Here is a 16,947-nt window from a genome sequence, read left to right as displayed (position 1 = left end):
TGTTATGCATTCAATGTTGGTATAATTTCTTTCCACGTGTTTTTGCATCTCATAACCTTAATAAAAGTGATTTGTGTTTGAATTATAAAAAATGAAATCTAATTTTGATTTGATAAAAACTATTGAAGATGATGAAGAAGTGCCTAATTATTCCGAACAATCAGACGAGGAAGACGATGTAAGTTGTTCTTAATAATACAGTTTCTATTATTTTACATTTATTTTTCATATGTATGTATAATATTAAGAATTGTAATAGAAGTATAATGTTCTTTTACTTCTTTTTAAACATTTTAATGTTTTAAATAGTTTCAGCCACGTAAGCAGAAAAGGCAAGAAAAAAAAGATTTTGATATTGATTTCCAATTTGTAAATGATGCTTCCGAATACAATCAAGATACGTGGAATGATTTAAGTAAATACATTAAAAGAAAAGCGAAGACTAAATTAGATGACAAAATAAAAAGTATTAGAAAGCAGAGGGAAAAGGAGGTATGTGTAAAAACAAAATTAATAAGTTTAAAAAGAAAAAAGATATTTATAGTATCGTTTTTCTTTTAGAATGAAGATGTCGATGACGACAACGAGAAAAAACCAGAAATTTCTCAAGAAGATGATGAGTTTTCCTTATCAGAGGATGAACTCAAAAAAGATGCATTTAAAACAAAGGAAAAAAAAGGAAAAAGAAAAAACAATTCTAAAGAACAGAACGAAGAAACAATTAATTTTGAAGAATTTTCAAACGTCGAATCATATGTTTCTTTTCAACAAATGAATTTATCAAGACCCTTATTAAAAGTACGAAATAGAAATATTGGAAATATAATAACTGTATTTATACAAAATGAAACGAACAGTAAATGATTTCTTTATTACAGGCAATAACGACAATGAAATTTGTTCATCCAACACCCATTCAAGCAGCTACTATACCAGTCGCTTTAATGGGACGTGATATATGTGGTTGTGCAGCGACTGGTACTGGCAAAACTGCAGCTTATATACTTCCTGTTGTGGAAAGATTATTGTATAGACCAATAAATGGTCCTGCTATTTCACGAGTTCTGATACTTGTACCAACGAGAGAACTTGGGGTTCAAGTATATCAAGTTACTAAACAGTTGACGCAATTTACTACGATTGAAGTAGGATTATCTGTGGGTGGATTAGATGTTAAAATTCAAGTAAGTAAATTATATTGATATATGTAAAACTATATATATATATATATTATTATTAACAAACATATTCGATTAGGAAACTGTATTACGCAAGAATCCAGATATTGTAATTGCAACTCCAGGAAGATTGATTGATCATTTAACCAACACACCAACTTTTTCTTTGGATAGCATAGAAGTACTTATTTTAGATGAAGCAGATAGGTATTTAACAAACATTTTCTACATTTTCTATATTTAAAAGATATTTTTTGATTTTGATTGAATTTAAAATTATATACAATTTTTTTAGAATGTTGGATGAATATTTTGCTGAGCAAATGAAGCATATTATAAAACAATGTTCAAGGAGCAGACAAACTATTTTGTTTTCAGCCACTATGACAGATGAAGTTAAAGATCTAGCTGCTATGTCATTGGATAAACCGGTAAAAGTATTTGTGGACAGTAATCAAGAAGTTGCATTTAATTTACGTCAAGAATTTATTAGAATACGTAAAGAAAGAGAAGGTGATCGCGAAGCAGTATTAGCAGCTTTAATTTGTAGAACATTCCACGATCACGCTATGGTTTTTGTACAAACTAAAAAACAAGCTCATCGATTGCACATTTTATTAGGATTGTTAGGTATAAAGGTAAAAATCTTTCGATACTACATCGAAAACTATTCGTTAGAAAAAAAGAAAAAAAAAAAACAAACTTTACACATTTGTAGGGGTATTGTCTATATACCCTTAACAAATATCTGAGGGTCGCGATATGTGCCGAGTCCTTGTTAATTTTGATATTTTATTAGGTTGGAGAACTTCATGGCAATCTTACACAACCTCAACGATTAGAAAATCTTCGTAAATTCAAAGATGAAGAAATAGATATTCTCTTAGCAACTGATGTCGCAGCTAGAGGATTAGATATCAGTGGTGTAAAAACTGTAATTAATTTTGTAATGCCTGCTACCATACAACATTACATTCATAGGTATAATATTGAACAATGTGTATAAGCTGCATTTCTAATTTATATTTTAAATTGAATGAAAAAATTATAGAGTCGGAAGAACAGCCAGAGCTGGTCGTTGTGGAGTGTCGGTATCATTGGCTGGCGAACAAGAGCGTAATTTAGTGAAAGAAATAATCAAACAAGCTAAAAATCCTGTAAAAAATAGAATAATACCACCGGAAATAATAGAAAAATATAACAAAAAATTACAAGCCTTAGAACCAGACGTAGAAAATATATTACAAGAAGAAAAAAATGAAAGAGAACTTGCTAAAGTAGAAAATCAAGCAAACCGAGCTGAAAAAATACTCAAAGGTTCAGACGATAAGAATCATAGAAATTGGTTCCAAAGTTCTAAGGAAAGGAAAACTGAGAAAGGTGATTTAAATTATACTTTAAATTAATGAAAAAATATCTAATTATAATAAACACAATTATTATAGCAAAAATTCTTATTTTTCTGTTAGAAAAATTATTATTAACAACTAAACAACCACGTAAGAAAAAAGATAAGGAGGAAAAGGACTTTTCTAAAGTGATAGAAGAAAAAAAGAAGAATGCGAAAAAGGAACAATATAAGGAAACAGCCGAAGATAGAGCAAAGAGAGAATTGGAAAAAATAGCAGCATATCAAGCGAGAGTAGCTAAACAAAAGTCTAAAGAGAAGAAGATTAGAACGGTTGTAGATACAGATGCATATACTAGAAACAATAAAGGTATATAGAACGTTATGACTTTTACAAAATTTTCATTCATAAAATGTTGATTTTATTTCTATTTATGTAAAATAATGACAATTTTGTAGGATCCAGAAAACGATCAAGATCTTCATTTGCTAATGATTTGACAAATACTAGCAGTAAAAATGTCAAGAAAATGCGTTACGAGTAAGTAAACTACATGATTTATATGTGGCATTATAATGTATATAAATATTAGAATAAATTAAAATATTTATATATTTCAGAGCAAATAAGAAACAAAATTCTAAAAAAAATAAACGAAAATCTAATTTTCGTGGTGGAAAAAGTCTAAGTAAGAGATCAAGGTAACATTAAAAAATATAAATAATTAATTTGTAATGAAACGCGAAATAAATTTTAATAAAATTCTATGAAACGCGTTAAATATAATTCGGTTTTAATTATTTATTTTATTATATAATCATTACAATATTTTTAGTTATGTCATAAATTGACAGATGAATAGCACTGATTATTTTAATTGGTTTTGTTTTGATCAGTATTAATGGATAATGTATGATCATTTTTATTTTGTAAAAACTGCAATACTATACATCATTAAATTGAAGATATTACACCACCTAAGAAAATAATATTTAACTTATAATAAGATCTGTGGAAGTAGAAATGATCAATTATTACTTGTGGTGACACAAAAAAGAATTTAATTACAGATATGTGTATATATCGTGAAATAAAATAAAGAATATTTCTTTTTTAAAAATTGCAAGACTATTATAAACTATTATAAACAAGTAAACCTGTGTCAATATATTGTACGAGATATGAAATAGTTATAGATATACGTTCACAAGTTTATGATAAAAGCAATAACTTCAATTATATCCGATTAAAAAGCCTAAGTTATATTTGAGAAGAATTATGATTTATCGTGTAATGGTATATAAAATAATGTTTAATTATAATTATATTGTAATTAATAATAATAATAGTATTATTATTTTCCTATTGATAAAAAAAATGTATACTTTTTTGCAGAAAAAATGTAACATTAAAACTCTCTCTCTCTCTCTCTCTTTCACTCTTTTCGTATGTACTATTATCCGTATGAATTTGAGTATATCAATATTACAATAATCTCAATCATTCATTACTTACAATTACATGCACACTTATATGCAATTCTATCTGTAATTAAATGAATCATCACAAAGAAGAAAAAGAAACTTCCGGAGATATAGACAAAATATAAAATTTATCAAATTTTATTCAAATTTGTACCCAAATCTTTTTTCTGTTTTAAAAATGATTAATTAAATCAAATATTTATTTTTATATGTATATATAGATATATTTTAAATAAGAATTAATATTAAAATAATAGTCCAGGTATATATATAAATAATAATAATAATAATAATAATAATAATAATAATAATAATAATATATAATGCAATAAAATAAAAAAAAAATAAAAACACTTCTCTTGATACATAGGCAATATACCTATACTTGTAAATATATAAAAACTGAATGATTCTTTTAATCTCTGGAACATTTATTTTTCTTGATTACACATTAATGATATTTAATGTGTGATAAAAAAGTTGTTTGTATGATAAAAATAGTAGTAGTGATGATTACCTGGCACATGCACAGAAGCATTTTTAATTAGACCGAGCATGTGAAAGGTATATAATCACACTAGAGTTAAATTACGTTTATATATATATAATTATGCTATAATTTACATATTTATAAACATTAGTTTATATTATCACTGAGGTATAAACTTACTAGTGTGAATTTTTATAAATATAGAAAACCTGAAAATGAAATAGTTTACTTAGTAAAATGTTAATGTCAAGATAAAGATTAATATACATGACATACTTATTCAAATTCAGTATACTTGATGCGTTAACATGAAGGTGTAATTATATTTTTATGAATATGGGTTTTTTCCTTTTCCTTTTATATATAGTAAACGTATATTAAAAAATTGAAACTTTATATGTGAAAAATAGATCATGAGTAAAAATAGAGAAAAGTAAGTTTTTCTAAAGCAATTCTGGCTCGCAAATGTTAGAAAATTCATTGATGATTAAATTTTTCAATAGGTACAGAAAAGTTTTGGATACAAACTTGAATCGAATGAAAATTTTTTAAATTACATTTTATATCGGTAATCATATATTAATGGAGAGATATATACGTATATAATAATTATAATATTCATTTTTTGTTGGAAAAAACATTATTATAAATTATTTTTACAATCAATATGAATTATTTTATAATGTATCGTCGCTTTTGTTCCATTTATACTGCGATATATTTCATTTTCCATTTTATTAATAATTTAGGAATACTGTGTTCCAAAGAATCAAATGTGAATTTTAATTAAAGGTTTACATAGAATATATAAATGAAAAAAGTAAAAAAGAAGATAAAATCTTCTTTTCTTTCTATTTTATATGAATAGCTTAATTTACATTCTTTATCTGTTTTATTTTTCCTTTTTTTCTTCCAATTATGTATATATTTCACGTGGCAGTAGTAGTAAATAGTAAATATTTAATTTTTAAGAAGGAAAAAAATTCACCAATTTACCTATACAATCAAATTCTCCTTACATAAAATAATAACTATAGCGATGATGATGATAATAATAGTAATATTAATAATAATAATAATTACAGTAAAAATAAAGAGACTTAATAATAAACAATAATAAAAAGAAACAAACACAACTTTGGATCACGAAGCCAATTTCAATCATAAAATAATATATATCATTCATATTAACCTGACAATGTTGCATTGTTCTCTTCCACGAATAATTTTTTAATTGAACATACATGCACATACTTGTTAAAATTTATCAAATTTATAAATCTTAAAAACCCTCAACGTATTTAAAAAAGTACTCTCTATCCAATGCAATGCCAATCTTTCCAAATTTTTTTATTATTATTTTCATATCTTTAAGAAATGAACAATACACCTTTTATTTATTTGTTTATTTTCTTGTTTAATGCGTAATCTAACACAACAAACTTTCTCTTTTCATTGTTACTGTTTCATTAATAATAAACTATAGAAGCGAACAAAACAACAATCATCAAGTATCATATTTCTTGAGGAAGAAAAAAATATTTAACTTAGATATTTGAGTTTTACATGTTTTATAAAAAGTGTTAAAATGAACATAGCCATCTTAAACAATAATTCTAGTTTACATATCTGTTTTTGATAGGGTGTTAATTAATTTTTTTTTTCCTTTTCTTATATTTTTCCTTTTCTCTTTTTTTTCTTATTACTTTATCGGTCATATGAACAATCAAACAGACTCGCTGAGACACATGTCCAACGAATTAATGAATAATCTTTCTTCTCTTTTTTTCTTTTTCTTTTTTTTCTTTTTATCTTTAGTCACATAGTTGTAAATCCGGAGAGAAGTGTCTCCGAATCATAAGCCTACGTATATTAATAATTTGAAGTTAATGTGTGTTTGTGTGTGTATGTGTTTATATATGTGTGTGTGTGTGTGTGTGTGTGCCATAATCGTAACACCTTATAATCTAAAAATACGCGAACGACTTAGGTTTATTAATTGTTTTACATAACCAAAATATTCTGTATTCTAATTTGTGAAGTATTTTTAGATTCTTTTATTCTTACAGTATAATCGCGTTTCTTAAGTCTTTTCGCAAACTTCCGTTAATCCCCAACCCCCCACCCACCCGCCTGTCCCCATTTCTTGATTACAGAGTTCAATCACTTAATTATTTATTTACTTTATCTGATTCCCTTAATGCCCTTTTTGCAGGTGGCTCTTCGATCTGAAAATAAGTTAAATATATGAACATATGCAACACAATTAATAATAATAATATTAACTTACTTCCTCTTCCAAACCAGGTAATTGAATCCTAGTTTCAGATGCTTCAGCAGGCTGTAAAAATACCATTAATGTAGAATACATTATTAAATTGTTTAATCCTTTTGATAATGCTGGTGACTACAATCACCCATCATTCGATGCGCTCATTGTGCATTAACAATGACTGTAATCATCCAATGTCGCACGCTTCTGTGTCTTACTCGTAACTATAAGCATCCATAGATATTTAACATTGGCTTATAATTTTTCAAGTCTACATATTTTAAAATGCATTATATTGTAATATTTTATTTTTTATCTATCTTGCGATAAAATTTATGTACGACGAACGACATAGGCGTCTCGAAAGGGTTAAAGATAAAAATAATTGATAAAAATTGTAAAATGACCTCTATTACTTATAATCTATATGTATATTATTTTACCTGCGCATCAATGCATTCAACTTCTCCAATTTGCAGCTTGAAATCATAACAATGTACAATAGTAGTTTTAACGTGAATACTTTTTAGATTTTTGTTGTCTACAGTTCTCAATACTAATTTTATAATTATGAAATTATTATTACGGTCTAAGAATGATCTATTGAGTAAAAAATGTTTTAATTCTTACCCTTGCATCAGTCTCATTGGGACCAATACCAACTTCTTTTTGTTGTTTAGATTTAGCCCTACGTTGTGGTCTTTCGCTTACTGTGTGTACGTTATGTAACGTACCTTTACCTTTAGCACTGGTCATATTTATTTGCATTTCTGTTGGTAGATAATTTTTTGTGTTAGCTAATTCGTCCGTACGTTTAAAGTACATCGTTGGTATGCGTGTTTCGCTTGGAAATTCTTTCATATCAAAATTAGTTGTCTTAGAATATATTACGTTCATAGCTATATCACATACTGCCCATAATTTCTGTATAAACAAATATACGATGAAACATTTCACATTAAAAATTAATATTAGAATTGTTATTATTATTATTATTATTATTATTATTATTACTATTATTATCGAGGAAATAAATGATTAATTAATCGTAATCAGATAATTACATAATTCATATTGTTGTCTTCTGGCTTCAATGCATCTTTATGACTTTTCATACGTTCTATAAGGTTTTTATAAAACCCATAACAGTAATACTCATTCTTTGTAATAAGTGGCTCGAGTATAAACCATAGACATTGTTGTATGATTTTTAACTGAGTAATTAGTAAATGACTCGTAAATTCAGGATCATGAGCTAGAATGGGAACTGCAAAAACTAGCATGTAATCGGGCAAAATATGCGGTAGTTGACCTAAAAAGAAGACAATTATAAATATTTATATTTATCATTTTATTTCTTCACATTCTTTGATTAGAATTATCAATTCGTGTGAGACATTAGCTTACTATTTAGTTTCTTACCCATAGCCCGTTCTACAGTACCCAACGACAATGTTTTAACGTAATCCCTTCTTTTGTTTATATCAGTTTGCATATATGTTTTCAATAAACATTTCAATCTTTTATCCTGCTCTTTGCCTGCTAAAGCATAATATCCCATAAAGTCTAACGGTAAACATTTGTTTGGTATTCCTCTACCAAGTCCTTTATGTAATTTACTACCAAAAGCTTCCCTAACTTGAGGAACCTCGTCCTAGAAAGAACAAATAATTTTATGTATAAAACATCTACAATAAAATAATGTAGATAAATATATACATACCACCATAAGCTGGGAAAGATTATAAAATTGTTCAGCTGTAAATTGATCGCCAACACCTTTCTGTTCGCAAATTTTTAACATCGAACAACCAGCCTGTAATCGTAACCAACTCATCTCAGCTTTACTTAACCGTCCTTGTTGCAAGAGGTCACCCTTATTTACAACAAATGCATTTAACATTCTAAACGTTTTCTGTGCAGACAAAACGTCCGTTTTCAAACCCAACAACCAACGTGCCATACACTTTAAACCTTCTAGTCGACAACGCGTTTCCTCAGGGAGTTGATCTTCGCGACACCATTCTCCTTCAATGGTATCAGCTGTTTGTTCAGTACTTTCTTTCACGAGCAATTCCTTAACAATCTGTAAGATCATTTTATCATGTATGAAAATTTCAAGACAATTTTCAAATTATTTAATATATATATATATATTATACACATACTTTTCTCGATACCATATTTTTTATTTGTACTTGATATTTATCAGGCAAATTATATGCTATGTGACCTAATGTAACTATAGAAGTTCGATAGAACTCTGATGTAGGTGTTAATGTCATTTTAATTCTTTCAATAATTTCTGGAAAAATTTTATCGTGAATATTGGTCATGTTAACGAATAAACACCTAACAGCTTGCTTAGCTTGTTTCGGGGTTCCTGTTTCAGCAAAATTTTTGCAAATTGGTACCATTAGATTCATAATATCAGGTGCTACCTCGCATAAAGGTTTATATTTTCCTAAAAATGTAAAGATCGATAGGACAAGTGGTCCTACCATTTCATCTTCTATTTTTAGAAAATGTACCAATTGCATTAGAATATCATCATGAAGAAAATGCGGACCAAATACAAAAGACAACATCTGCAAATATAAAATTATCGTTAGAAAACTTTAAGTTACTATCTCGTTACAATTTTTTCACATTCAAATTATTTATATATATATATATATATACCTTTTTTAATTACTTTAAATAAAAAAATAAACTTACAACCAATAGTCTCAAACCCTTTTCTCCAGCATTATTCGGATTAAGACCAACTTCTTCTATTACATTACCTCCTTTTAAACAATCTAATACATATCCTATCAAAACCTGTGAAATTATTTTTATATATTTATTAAGTTGCATTCTAAAAATATACTTGCATATAAATAATAAAATATTTTACTCACTCTGATAGCTTCTTCATCGATCATGACAGAGCTCACTCTTTCCAATAACATCTTTATTGTATTATAATATAAGTTAGTCATTACCGGTTGTCCCAATTTTTTCAAGACTAAACTTATTGTATCTGCACACTCCTTACAGGAAACATTAGGTTGAACGATAGTTTCCATTCCTTGCAATAATGTTGAATCTTTTCTCATATGTCCATTGAATTTTTGTAAAAACTCCTGCACTTTCATAGGATCAGGTAGAAACCGTGAAATTTGATGAATCTTTGTCATTAATTCATTGGTAGCTTCTGGTCGTTTTATAATTTCCAGCCACTCGACAACAGCCCTTCTTACTCTACAATGTGTGTATATATTAAAACATAATTAATAGTTATTTATTTTTAAATATAATTCATCTGTTATATAATTCAAAATTTTCTGTTATAATTCAAAAATTTCATCTATTATATAATTATATAACAGATGAAAATGATACGCTATACTACTGTGTACAATACCGTGTATAATTTTACTCACGCAAGCTGATGCTTTTGCAATTCCACGAAAGCTTTAGATGCATGGTCATCGATAGTACCAAGTAAATGATACAATTTTTTCATTCTTTCTTCTGGTGGTAACTGATAGGGAACTAAGCATGTGTTTAATAGTCTCTCTACCAATAATCTATCTTCCATGCTTGCCATATAATAACCGTGTAATATTTTATCTTTAATCCATGTAACAGCTTTTTTTGTAGCCTGTGGTACGTCTGAGTCATTCAAGTGTTTCTTATAAATCATAGCAAGGCCTGCCATAGCTTCTTTTCTAATTTTAAACTGGCGATACAAAAAATATGTAAATTATATATTATGTAAATAATTATTATTTTGTCTGTTATGTAATTTATTATTATACCTTCTTATCCAGGGTCCTTTCTTTTACGAATTCAAGTAAATCTTCGCTATCGGAGACAACTTCAAAATCTCTCCTAGCGGTAGTTACTATAGCCATAACTACTTCATATCTTACACTTTCATCAGCGTCATGTTGTCTTAATTTTAAAGTATCAGTTATGTCTTTCCTAAGTTCTGGATGATTTAATAAAAAATGCATTGAATACTGGACACACTTAATACGAATGGAAACACTAATGTCATTAAATCTTCCCAAAAATGCTCTCCATAATTGTGTATGTTGAACAGCTAACTGAGACCCTTTTTCTGAAAACATTCTAGCCAGTAGTGCTACTGCGCCTAATCTTTCTGTTTCCGATGCAGATTTTAATTTACATTCTAATTGCGGAAGGACGGACAACAAGACGCTTGGACAGATATGATTTAATTCGTAAATTAAATCATATACTTTCTTACAAATTTGTAAACTTTTTTCTTCTTTTCCCAGTATCAGCACGTGATTAAAAAACTGTGAACATATTGAATTTGTAATTTTATCGGATTACATATTCTAATTTTAATTTACTATATCATGTTTTTATTTGATATCTAACTTACTCCTTGAATATATGACTCCAATGTATCGCTACATTTAATTATTAATTCTTTAGCAAGTAAATACGCATTCTTTTTTTGTGTTTTACTTGGTTCTACAATGTTTATAAGTATAATGTCCAATAGTTCATTACTAACAATATCAGATTCTGTAATTAGTGGACAAAGGACATCCAACATAAAACTTTTAACTTTCCCAGAATGTTCATCGCTGGAAGGAAGATTAATAATAATAATAATTAAATTTAACGTAACTATCAAACACAAAATAATTGTTGAAGTAATTAATGTAATCCTTTTTAAAGAAAGAAAGAAAGAAAGAAAGAAAGAAACAGAAAAAAATAGAAACTTACTTGACTATTTTAAACATAAGTGAGAAAAGTGCACAGAAAATTTCTTGACAGTCTTCGAGTTCAAAACACATATTAAATGATTTGACGTATGCTAAATTTTCAAGAAGATAAAAATATCTTTTGAAAGCAGGATCTTTAGGATCTTTTAATCCAGCTAGTTGTTTGATTAAAAACAGAAAGATAGTTTTCACCTAGAAATACGTAGAATTAAGATTATATTGATATATTTGATCACATCTTTTAATTAACATAATATTATTATAATATATTGATAAAAATATTTTTCTACCTGGTCAGCATCCTTATACGGTGCTTCAGGAGCATAAACTCTTAATACGTCTGCAATACAGCATGCAATTAACAATTGAACATCTTTACTTTGATGCATCAAAAAGTGTTCTTCTGCTAAGTGCAACGCTAATGGAATATACTGTTGATACATTCCTTCATCTTGACCCATAGCTTGTAATGTATGAGCCAATGTCTATATAATGCCAATGTCAAATAAAAGAACATATTATTATCGATGGATTTATTATAAGAATTAAAAGCTAATATAAATTTAGCTGAATAAGCTAAAACTATTTATAGCAATTATACCTTAAGCCTTCTAATTAATTCATCTGGGCCTAGATCCTCGGTAACAGATCTACACCCTTGAGGGTAGACAATTTCTGACATAATGTTAATCAAGTGATCCAAATATGTATAGAAAACTATTTGTTCTTAAAGTAATCTAGAACACGGTCCAAATTCTGTAACGCACGCACAATCATATTTTTAAATAAACTATAAATATTTAAATTATACTATACATTTTTTCTTTTGTATTTTACTAAAGAAATATATTATGTAATAGTTACAAACAATAATAATAATTTATAAACAATAATTGTAATATGAATTGCATCAAATATTTATATGAAAACGTTAACTTCTCTAGAGTCAAATATAAAAGTAAATTAATATCAAAATAAGATAAAGATTAAATGGAATCTATAAAAAGATAATTAATCATATATTATTTCTTAATAATTTGTCATATATAAATATGTAGATATGTGTATAGAAGCAAAGATATATCGTAGATAGTAATATCTGTTTGGTGAATAATTATAAATCTCAGACAATTTGTAGGTTATGTCCGTTCTTGTGCACGTATACAACAGACGGCATAAACATAATATTATATATAAAAATGTCGTTCTAATGATAAACTATTCAGTATTATATGTAAAAAAGTGCCAAATATATAATTATATCAATGATATATTTACCTCAAGATATGCATAGGCACTAAAAGTCCTATGACACTCAAAATATCAATAAAGCAAATGTAGCTGGATGAACACACGGCACAAACTTAATTTTCAAAATGAACTCACAATATATTAAATTAATAAGTACGAACGTGTCGTCTTCGACGTAATTTTCTGAATTTTCTGTAAATACTTGGCATCGTAAAAATAATCAAAAGGTCAGCGAAAAAGTGGCGAAATCGTTTTCTTAAACGGTTAAGCGTGTCAAAGGACGCGACAGCACAATCCGAACGTTTGAAGTTAGTTGCATATGGTTGCATTCATATGACTCACGACTGAATCGCTTTTCAATTGGACAAATACATTATGATACGCAAAAAATAATTGGTCGAATGAATTAATGAAAATCTAATTGACCAATCACGATTTTTTCATTTCTTTTGTATTTTAGAACTTAAATTAATCGATCTAACGTGTTTCCATCACTTCGCGTTACAGAGATTTGGCGGTTTCGACATTACCAATGGTATGGATAGGAATTTCGCGGGATAGATGATTCCATTAAATCATTGGTTAATTCATGTATAACTTTAAAGCTGTGATTTACATAAAGGTTATCGATGTATTACAATACAATGTATTATGAACAATTAATGCTATTTAAATGGAGTATTTTTAATGTATATTTACTATATGATAAGAGTATATATAAGGTAATATCAAATTTAAAAATTTATTTTTACCACTTGTAATATTTATTCATTTGATTCTCAATGTATTATTAATTAAATTTAATTAAATTTTAATTAAATTTTAATTAAATTACTACATAATATATAATACAAATTCTTATTAAATATGTTATAATTTAAAATTGTTAGTTTTGCCTTGAAATTTGACTTCCGTATACATTGGCGTCGCCTCATTCTACTTCCTTCCTTCTTTTCGAATCGACACGTGCAACGTCCATATAATCTGGTTCAGCGCTGGTCAGTTTGCAATTGAATTGATTATCTCGACCAGGAAAATAATCATAAGCAATGGTAATTCATCATTTTATTATTAAATTTTGTTTTATATGTCTTATAATATAAACGTAATAAAATTGTTTAATTTAATATAATTGAGATTGAAATATAATTTGAAGGTTATGTTATAGAATATATATATATATATATATTATATGTTGTAATATGGTATATGCGTTTAATCAAATGCTTGTTTATAAGATCCCTTTTTTTTTCTTTTTTTTTAATTTATTTGCTTTTTTTATTTATAGGCAAGTACGAAGGTAGACAATCCTGAGAAGCCAGGACAAGAAGTGGCTCCTATTCATCGTATTAGGATCACGCTTACTTCTCGTAACGTTCGTTCCCTTGAAAAAGGTTGATTTTCTTGTCAACAATTACTTAAATATAAATTTATATATGATATAATGTGTTGATCCGCTAACAAGATCCTTTTGTAAATGTTTAGTATGTTCCGAACTGATTAATGGAGCCAAAAAACAGAAACTGAAGGTCAAAGGGCCTGTTCGTATGCCTACCAAGATTTTAAGGATTACAACTCGTAAAACTCCTTGCGGTGAAGGATCAAAAACATGGGATCGTTTCCAAATGCGAATTCATAAAAGAGTCATCGATTTGTACTCCCCATCAGAAATCGTTAAACAAATAACAAGCATTTCTATCGAACCTGGTGTAGAGGTTGAAGTTACCATTGCAAATGATTGAATTGTATCAATAAGATTGTCTACAGTTTTAATAAAAATGTAAAAACTGGACTTGACGCATTAATTATCTCTATATGAAAGCCTTGATAGCATTTTCTTTAATGTTTATTTTTACATAAGATACTCTCTATATGTTCTATCTGTGACTATAGTCATCGAGTAGTAAGTATTTAGCATCAACTTGCAGTTTTTAAAATCTAAATACTTAAAAATGCATTATAATATTCTATAATATTCTATTTTCTATATACTTGTAAACGATATACGTATCCGTAATGAACGGATTAAATGTTAGAAGAAAAATAATATGCGAGTCATTTACATCCATAAAAGTAGAAGTATTTTTATTTGAAAGGGTACTGTAATAAAAAGTTTCACATTTATCTATCAATTGAATTTATGAATTGATGAAAATTTGATAAATTTAAGCTTCTTCCGCAGATTCATGTCCTGTTTTTTCATCTTCTGCACCTTCACCACCGCTAAAATCATCCATCATACCTTCTACTTCTTCATCGTCGTCATCTCCAGCAACTTCTGCATTTTCAAATTCAGCTTTCTCCATTTGTCTTGCTAATTCTGCTTCATCGGTAGCAGTGACAACTTTAGGCTATGAGTTAAATTTCAAGTTTTTACATTCTTTATAATATAATTTCTTATAGTTCAAAGTATTGATGAAATATTCGATAGAAAACATTTAGTATAATAAAATTAAATCTTACAGCCATTTGAATATTAAATACTCCGCCTAGGGACGTTATTTTCTCTTGTATAACTTCAATAGCGTCGCTTAATGTTTTCAACCCATCTTGTTTTTCTGGTGTCGATGTTGTCATGACTAAACATATTATTTAATATTTGTATGAATTTCAAATATGTATATAAAATATTGTAGTAAAAATATATACATATACCATATAAAGGGGGAGCAATTAAATTAATTTTAATAGGAAGTTCTTCGGTAGAAAGTGCTAAACCAGCTTTTAAAGCACTTTTAACCGCATCGATTCCTTCATAACCATAACAAGCAACTTCTACATCCGCTCTAATCTTAACGGCTTGAGAAGTCAATTTCCTTTTAATATTATTCAATAATACTTCTTTCGTATTTTCATCAAGCCCACATTCTGCTAGAATAGAGGGATCTCTAAAGTAACAATGCGTACAAATATTATTATTATTATAACGATAAAGAAAAATTCAACTTAACATTAAATACCTATAACAAAACTTACAGTACTGATTGTTTAAAGAAATCATATGCAGAAGCAGCTTGTTTTTTATATTTTTCTTCAAAATGCCATGCAGTTTTTTGATAGAGTTCTTCTAACTGATCGTCATTGTCATAGTGTAATAATTCAGCGACATGTCTTAAGATTGAATTAACAGCTTTAGCTTTGGCGTATCTTTCTGTACATTTTTCTACATCTTCAGCAGATACACGTCTTTTACTTAAATCGATATAACCTATGGAAAAAAAAACTCATTAAATGAGTTATTTAAAATGATATTAAATATAATATTTAAAATATTATTAACCACTTGCAGACTAAACATGAGTAACACAGGTTCTACTCATGTGCTCTCATAATTTCTCTGCATTAAATTATAGCGCAAGGGGTTAATAATTAATTAATTATATCTACCTTTTTCTTTATCCACTCTAATGACAACAACTGGTTCAGTTTTTCCTACTCTAATCAGTTTATTAATAGATCTGATACGCCTTCTGGACAATTCAGATAGTAATATCATACCCTCGATATTATTATACTCTAATAAATGTACATATGCACCCATTTCGGCTATACTTCGTACATTTACCATAACTACATCCTCCACTTCTGGATATTTTTCTTTGTAAAATCGACAAGATAATACCATTTTGCTTTAAACAAACAAATAAAATAAATAACTTTTATTAATTGAAATATAAATAGTATTAGGTCTAGTAATAATTAATGTCGTTTTATATCATTATAACATATTGCATCAGATTATTGTAATGTACATACTCGTATCACGAGTGTAATAAGTATTAATACAAAAAATGATTTATGAATTATTAACAAAATATAAGATCCTTTTCTATATATCTAAATATATCTCAATATACCTATATATTCTATATATTCTATATAGAATATATATCTATATGTCTTATGTGGTAAAAGTCACATTGTTGATTATTCTATTCGTAAATAAAATGTTACTTTAAAAATTACCTAAATAATTATGTTCTTTCAAAAAAAATAATTATTTTTTCTTTTTTAGATGAAACACACGAAATATTTAATATTCACTGAAAAAATATTAATAATAAGTCATGTGCAATATCGTTCTTTAATCTAAAACTTAGACAAGTCAGTAAAAAAAAGGACAAATTAGCGGCGTGTGTATTAAAATTTCGCCACGAACTATATCTCGAAAG

At 27.4% G+C, this 16,947-nt stretch overlaps 4 protein-coding genes across 6 annotated transcripts; 2 read left to right on the top strand and 2 right to left on the bottom strand.

The window, feature by feature from the left end:
• Positions 1-8: 8 nt before the first annotated feature.
• LOC122514793 (probable ATP-dependent RNA helicase DDX27) lies at positions 9-3,303 on the top strand. Its single transcript, XM_043631835.1, has 11 exons — positions 9-178; positions 310-492; positions 562-798; positions 879-1,184; positions 1,258-1,385; positions 1,474-1,816; positions 1,978-2,159; positions 2,230-2,558; positions 2,648-2,896; positions 2,986-3,067; positions 3,148-3,303. Exons 1-11 carry the CDS (start codon positions 92-94, stop codon positions 3,230-3,232), a joined length of 2,211 nt encoding a protein of 736 aa, XP_043487770.1. The 5' UTR covers positions 9-91; the 3' UTR covers positions 3,233-3,303.
• A 2,752-nt stretch (positions 3,304-6,055) lies between these two features.
• On the bottom strand, positions 6,056-13,087 carry LOC122514774 (sister chromatid cohesion protein PDS5 homolog B). 3 transcript variants are annotated; one of them, XM_043631807.1, is made up of 17 exons: positions 12,803-13,087; positions 12,126-12,280; positions 11,815-12,009; positions 11,526-11,716; positions 11,176-11,383; positions 10,580-11,086; positions 10,202-10,500; positions 9,677-10,019; positions 9,492-9,596; positions 8,942-9,361; positions 8,497-8,859; positions 8,181-8,427; positions 7,838-8,085; positions 7,404-7,697; positions 7,217-7,252; positions 6,792-6,842; positions 6,056-6,729 (listed from the first exon to the last, which is right to left on the bottom strand). In XM_043631807.1, exons 2-17 carry the CDS (start codon positions 12,204-12,206, stop codon positions 6,673-6,675), a joined length of 3,645 nt encoding a protein of 1,214 aa, XP_043487742.1. In that variant the 5' UTR covers positions 12,207-12,280; positions 12,803-13,087; the 3' UTR covers positions 6,056-6,672. The 3 variants fall into 3 exon arrangements, with proteins under 3 accessions (XP_043487742.1, XP_043487743.1, XP_043487744.1); XM_043631808.1 differs by having other exon boundaries at positions 8,196-8,427; XM_043631809.1 differs by lacking the exon at positions 7,217-7,252.
• A 629-nt stretch (positions 13,088-13,716) lies between these two features.
• On the top strand, positions 13,717-14,567 carry LOC122514777 (40S ribosomal protein S20). Its single transcript, XM_043631812.1, has 3 exons — positions 13,717-13,827; positions 14,064-14,169; positions 14,261-14,567. The coding sequence occupies exons 1-3, from the start codon at positions 13,825-13,827 to the stop codon at positions 14,515-14,517; spliced, it is 366 nt and encodes a 121-aa protein (XP_043487747.1). The 5' UTR covers positions 13,717-13,824; the 3' UTR covers positions 14,518-14,567.
• A 328-nt stretch (positions 14,568-14,895) lies between these two features.
• Positions 14,896-16,931, bottom strand: LOC122514776 (eukaryotic translation initiation factor 2 subunit 1). The gene is made up of 6 exons (XM_043631811.1): positions 16,742-16,931; positions 16,163-16,404; positions 15,752-15,983; positions 15,431-15,663; positions 15,239-15,354; positions 14,896-15,126 (listed from the first exon to the last, which is right to left on the bottom strand). The coding sequence occupies exons 2-6, from the start codon at positions 16,398-16,400 to the stop codon at positions 14,941-14,943; spliced, it is 1,005 nt and encodes a 334-aa protein (XP_043487746.1). The 5' UTR covers positions 16,401-16,404; positions 16,742-16,931; the 3' UTR covers positions 14,896-14,940.
• Positions 16,932-16,947: the final 16 nt, after the last annotated feature.

Source organism: Polistes fuscatus, unplaced genomic scaffold, assembly GCF_010416935.1.
Source record: "Polistes fuscatus isolate 324 unplaced genomic scaffold, CU_Pfus_HIC Scaffold16, whole genome shotgun sequence".
Classification (NCBI taxonomy): Eukaryota; Metazoa; Arthropoda; class Insecta; order Hymenoptera; family Vespidae; genus Polistes; species Polistes fuscatus.
Note: the sequence above shows the minus strand (reverse complement) of the source record. Positions and strands in the feature narration are given on the sequence as shown.

Bases quoted from the DNA above. Each gene is read 5' to 3' on its own strand.
- LOC122514793 (XM_043631835.1), top strand. From the start codon at position 92: ATGAAATCTAATTTTGATTTGATAAAAACTATTGAAGATGATGAAGAA. The intron at 493-561 runs GTATGTGTAAAA...TTTTTCTTTTAG, and splicing joins GAAAGCAGAGGGAAAAGGAG to AATGAAGATGTCGATGACGA. The intron at 2,559-2,647 runs GTGATTTAAATT...TTTTTCTGTTAG, and splicing joins GGAAAGGAAAACTGAGAAAG to AAAAATTATTATTAACAACT.
- LOC122514774 (XM_043631807.1), bottom strand. From the start codon at position 12,206: ATGTCAGAAATTGTCTACCCTCAAGGGTGTAGATCTGTTACCGAGGAT. The intron at 9,597-9,676 runs GTGAGTAAAATA...ATAATTTCACAG, and splicing joins TCGATGAAGAAGCTATCAGA to GTTTTGATAGGATATGTATT. The intron at 6,843-7,216 runs GTAAAATAATAT...GTATTTTTACAG, and splicing joins TTGAATGCATTGATGCGCAG to CCTGCTGAAGCATCTGAAAC.
- LOC122514777 (XM_043631812.1), top strand. The intron at 14,170-14,260 runs GTTGATTTTCTT...GTAAATGTTTAG, and splicing joins CGTTCGTTCCCTTGAAAAAG to TATGTTCCGAACTGATTAAT.
- LOC122514776 (XM_043631811.1), bottom strand. From the start codon at position 16,400: ATGGTATTATCTTGTCGATTTTACAAAGAAAAATATCCAGAAGTGGAG. The intron at 15,984-16,162 runs GTAGATATAATT...TTTTTTCCATAG, and splicing joins TAGAGTGGATAAAGAAAAAG to GTTATATCGATTTAAGTAAA. The intron at 15,664-15,751 runs GTAAGTTTTGTT...TTGTTACTTTAG, and splicing joins TTCTTTAAACAATCAGTACT to AGATCCCTCTATTCTAGCAG.